The 5,000-nt window shown below is 34.5% G+C and overlaps 1 protein-coding gene across 2 annotated transcripts in view; it reads right to left on the reverse strand.

Annotated features, from left to right (window-relative positions):
* Positions 1-777: 777 nt before the first annotated feature.
* The window catches only part of LOC136844123 (uncharacterized), an 18,013-nt gene continuing 13,790 nt past the window's right edge, over positions 778-5,000 (reverse strand). For both annotated transcript variants that reach the window (XM_067113141.1, XM_067113137.1), the window contains exons 2-3: positions 4,453-4,557; positions 778-3,972 (exon numbers count right to left, since the gene is read on the reverse strand). In XM_067113141.1, coding sequence (XP_066969242.1) covers positions 2,339-3,925 — 1,587 coding nt within the window. In that variant the 5' untranslated portion in view covers positions 3,926-3,972; positions 4,453-4,557 and the 3' untranslated portion in view covers positions 778-2,338. The remainder of the gene's footprint in view (positions 3,973-4,452; positions 4,558-5,000) is intronic.

Here is a 5,000-nt window from a genome sequence, read left to right on the forward strand (position 1 = left end):
TTATATTTCTTCCTTTTCTAGTGAACATAAAACTACCACAAACACAGGAATACACGGATACACAGATGTGTATGAATGCATATACACATTATGTATGTATGCGTGTGAATATATATATATATATATATATATATATATATATATATATATATATATATATATATATATATATATATATATATATATATATATATATACATATACATATACATGTGTATATACATACATACATACATATACATATATATATATATATATATATATATATATATATATATATATATATATATATATATATATATATATATATAATATATATATATACACATATACATATATATATATATATATATATATATATATATATATATATATATATATATATATATATATATATATATATATATGTATATGTATATATATATGGTTCAATTGCATAGGATGAGTGATAAACGGTTTTAAGATTTTAAGATCATTAAAGCATATTAATAGTGGAGTAAAGAAAAATGGGATTATCCTAAAGAGGTACTAAAGGAGTTCTGGTCAAGCTTCGTTAATGTACTAAAAGAGGTGGAGACAAAAGAGCAGTTGAAATCAATGGTGGCCTTTGGGTGTAGATGGTGCATATCGGTATTGAATAAATAATCAATATAATCCAAATCTGTTTTCGACGAAATCCCAGTAGGAAATCATCCTTTCTTTATAGACCCGAAGGATTTCAGTCATCTCAGAATTCTATCGTTTCCAAATCAACCGAGGTAACATTTCGAAAGAACGTTTGTGTGTTGGCATACACTTTATTGTTTACATTTTAGCGAAAAGTGTGTGCCTAAAAGAATTATTAAGCTATTCCTGGCACATACTAAAAAGCAGAGTGACAAGGTAAACGAAGAGAGATATTGTTATTTTTCCTTTTTGAAAATATTTTCCACGCTTCCAATACGTACAAATAATGTTTTCTATGTTTATTTTCTGAAGTCCCGACTTTTCCTTTCACCTGAGAATTTTCTACTGACATTTTTCGTATTCAGATTCAACCATTTTTTTTATAAATAAGACAGACGCCTCAGGTGTCTGAGTCTTTGTTCACATGCGTTATATGCATTCTTCAATTGTGAAATTATATTTGTTCCGAACATAAAACTCGAGAGTGAATTTTACGACGAAGGATCACACACACACGGCCAATAAAAAGCGAGGTAATCGCCTCGTATAATACACACTTTTTATTTCCTTAGACTTCCTACTTAGAAATGTTTTATAGACTGTTTATAAGTCTATGTCTGCACAAAATTCACGGGAAAATTTTTTGGATACTGAAAATCAAATTTGAGAGTGGGCTACTAGGGACTCTCAATGCCTCTTCAAGTTAATTTCTGCTATTTGTGGCTACTGCCTTATCTCAGGCGTCGTACAAAGTTTCCTCACACTTGACCATAAAAGCAATGTTCTCAAACCACGGCCTGTACTACAGCCTCTGCATCAGGGCTTTCCACAGTATTGGGTTTGAGCTCCTTAGACAGGGGGTACACTTATTCACACTTTCTTTCCCTCTGTCATTCATCTATTCTTATCTATTCATATATTTATTTACATGCAAATCTACTAATACCTATTTAAATTGCATGTTCATTTGTACTCCTTTCAGTCTATAAAGGCTTAATATGAAAATTCAAGGGCTTTCGACTTAATAGTTAAGCATGTATGTTCATTATGAATAATAAAAGTATCTAACAGGTGTTTTTCCTCTAAACGTATCCCAATTCTGATTACATCCTCTAAAATCTTTAGGAGAATATCAACGAATTATTCAATAGATTAACTTTTGTTAAACATTAAGATCACCTTTGAAAGCCAACTGAAATATCAGGATGATAAAAGACTTTCTAAAATCAAAGTTCAGCAACGCTTTTATACTTATTTTTCATTTTATTAAATGAATTTGTCTTGTATATAATAATTAAACAGAAAAAGTAATATTGATTAAAAATAATGTTTATGTAGTCATGACTTTTCACACAAAATCCCTCCGATTGCGCACTGATTAAGAAGATACAAAGGGATTGGGCGTTTGCGTACAGTATCATTACCATAACTGTATTACAGTTACACTCGGCGGAGGTTTTCTTTCTCTAAGTGCTTAATACAACGAGTATGGAAGGCGCCAGGTTGTTGTTGCTGTTGTTGTTGTTGTTCATTTTTTTTGCTGTAATCTTCACCCAACAACTAGAACATCTGACCTGATAGGTTATGATTTCTACTATCATTACTGTCTGATGGAAAAGCAATATAGTTACTCGATACACACTTTCAATTCTTCTATTTAATGGATGTACAACTAAAGCCCTGCAGTCGTAGAATCTAACCTTCCAGTTAGTTGATGAAAATTTTCAGTTCCTTCGGTTACTGGATGTAGAATTCCAGTTCCTACGGTTGAGTATGGAACTCCAGTTCCTGTAGTTGAAGAACAATAAGGTTTGAACGCACTATGGCCTTCTGTAGTTTGACGTCTAAGAACTTGTACTGAATCGTGATTTCGTAAAACTGGGTAACCACAATTATTTTTTATATTATTACTAACGAAAACTGGATGGAGACTTGGATAGGTAACACTGGTTTCCTTAACTGGGTGGTTGGGCTTTTTTGTGAAATCTGGTTTCCTACTGACTGAAAAGGTTGTGCCATTTGTAGAAGTAGGGTTTTCCGTTACTGGATGTCCCAGTGCATTTCTTGTATGAGGATTTCCACTGATTTCCTTAGTGGAATGAGAATTCTCAACTAAACGTCTTGAATTATTTAGGACAGGAAGCTCCGCTTCAACTGAAGACCCACTTGCATATCTGGAATGCATTCTCGTAGGGGAATAGTTTGAGCCGTGCGCAGTTGTAGGTAATCCTAAACCTGGGAAGTTGACACCAACAATACCCGAGTACATGGGGTCACCCACAAGACGGGGTCTTTTCGCAGATGAATGGTATCCGATGTCATTTGTGACCCGGCCCGAGACAGATGGTCTCGAAGTACTAGGCACCATGCTAACTGGAGGGCTACATTCGTTTCTCTCTATCCATTTTCTTTTAGGTGAATTGGGACGAATATCCTGATGCCTTATATAAAACAGGGAGTCTCTCGTGATTTCAAACGACATTCTCTGATATATCTGCTCGTCCGTTAATGTGTCAACAATGAAGGGTTGGCTGTTGTGTGCAGCCATTCCACCGGTACTAGGTAAATTAGAACTACCCTTAGAATTTACAACAGCGGGCCTCTCTTCATGCTGAAGAACTGTCATGACAGCACTGGAATTCGCAGCATTTACTTTACTTTTCATTCTTTTCCTCCCCACACTTGAATACTCATAAGCATTTAGCTTTTCAGATTCATTTGGTTGAAGATTTAATGAGCTATTACACTCTCCAACTTCCCGGGTATTTCCATTTGTATATTTACCTATAAGCAAGGGGCTTTCCTTGCTTGTTGTGGCCCCTTCTGTATTAAGATGCGATAAAAAAGCCTTTTCAGCACTTTTCATACGCTGATGATCGTAGTCGTTCTTCCTACCGGAACCTTGATCGAGTGCGTAGATACTATTGCCACTGAACGCTAAATGATGTTCAAACTCCGCTACGAAAGGTTCTTTTACGCGTTCATCATATCCTCTCTTACTTTTGATGCTTCTCCATTCATTCTGATCAGGTGCATTTACGCTATTCTTATTATAAGACCTTTGCTTCACAAAGGATCCTTCATCCTTGCTGTTAATATAATCTCCTTTGTACAACTTCCCATCAGATACATCGCTCGAGCTGGACGTTTTATTTTTGATCTCCAAGTGAAGGTCCTGCTTGGGGGTTATTGGTCCGCCACCCCAATACCCGCAGTAACTATCTGCTTTGGTCTCAATGGGTCTTGGAAAATCAGCCATTTCTTCAACAAAAGAAGACTATTACATTAAGCGTCTCTTTTCCGATCCTGAAACCGAAAATATATGTTACGGGAATGTTTCTTGCAAAGAAATTTGTTGGTTGCGAAACGAGAGGACTCGTTAATATTAGATACTCAAGTATTAAGTTTTATTTTTCGCGAGTTACTTAATTTGCAAATGAAAGCCACATAAAAGTTTTCGAACCAAAATGAAAAAAAATTTATCCACAATCACTTTGAATTTTTATTTTCCTTTCTAACAGCAGCGTAAATATGGTAAGTGATGAGAAATTAATGATGGCTATGACTTTCCAAGTAATCGAAATGATCTATGTGGCTTCTGTGAGTGAAATATAGGAAAAGCTGCAAGACGTAAGGAATAGAGAAGTCTATAACAAACCTATTTGCAGGGAACGCTGTTAAAAACTATTTTCTACGCAACAACGGAGAAAAAGTAGTAAAAAAAATGAGAGTCGTTTTACTCATGATTTTAGAGAAATGAACACTGGAAGAACATCATGTACTTACAAGTTCCTTAAGATATTCCGGTAGCAAAGGAAGGAAACCATCGTCGTTACTTATAAGTTACGTATTCAACACTTGCTGTTAGTCATTGCGAGGTATTCCTTAATACTGAAGGAAAAGTAAACAAAACATATAGGAAAATTATTCATGACTGACAGACATTCATTATTAAAAAAAAATTATTCAACGCACTCTTAGATACAATAACCTGAATGTAATCATGCAGTTCACTCAGCGTTCCTTTAGATGTTTTCCTCCTGGAAAGTACTTAAGCCATCAATGATTTTCAGTGACCGCAGTTATTCAGCATTTCTAATATTCGGCCTCATCGAAGTAGGGAACTATTTATGGCATACCGCAAGCTTTGTATAACTATATTAAAAAAAATACTTCAATCCTCTACTTCAGAAGTAAATCAAGGTATTCGAGGATTCATCACAATAGCCCCCTCTTTGAAATATGCAATGTACACGGAAAATGGTTGAACAATACACAAACTACACTATTTATCTTTTTTTTTTTTATATATATATAACTACTTGTTGTAAAAT

This window comes from Macrobrachium rosenbergii, chromosome 2 (assembly GCF_040412425.1).
Source record: "Macrobrachium rosenbergii isolate ZJJX-2024 chromosome 2, ASM4041242v1, whole genome shotgun sequence".
Lineage (NCBI taxonomy): Eukaryota > Metazoa > Arthropoda > Malacostraca > Decapoda > Palaemonidae > Macrobrachium > Macrobrachium rosenbergii.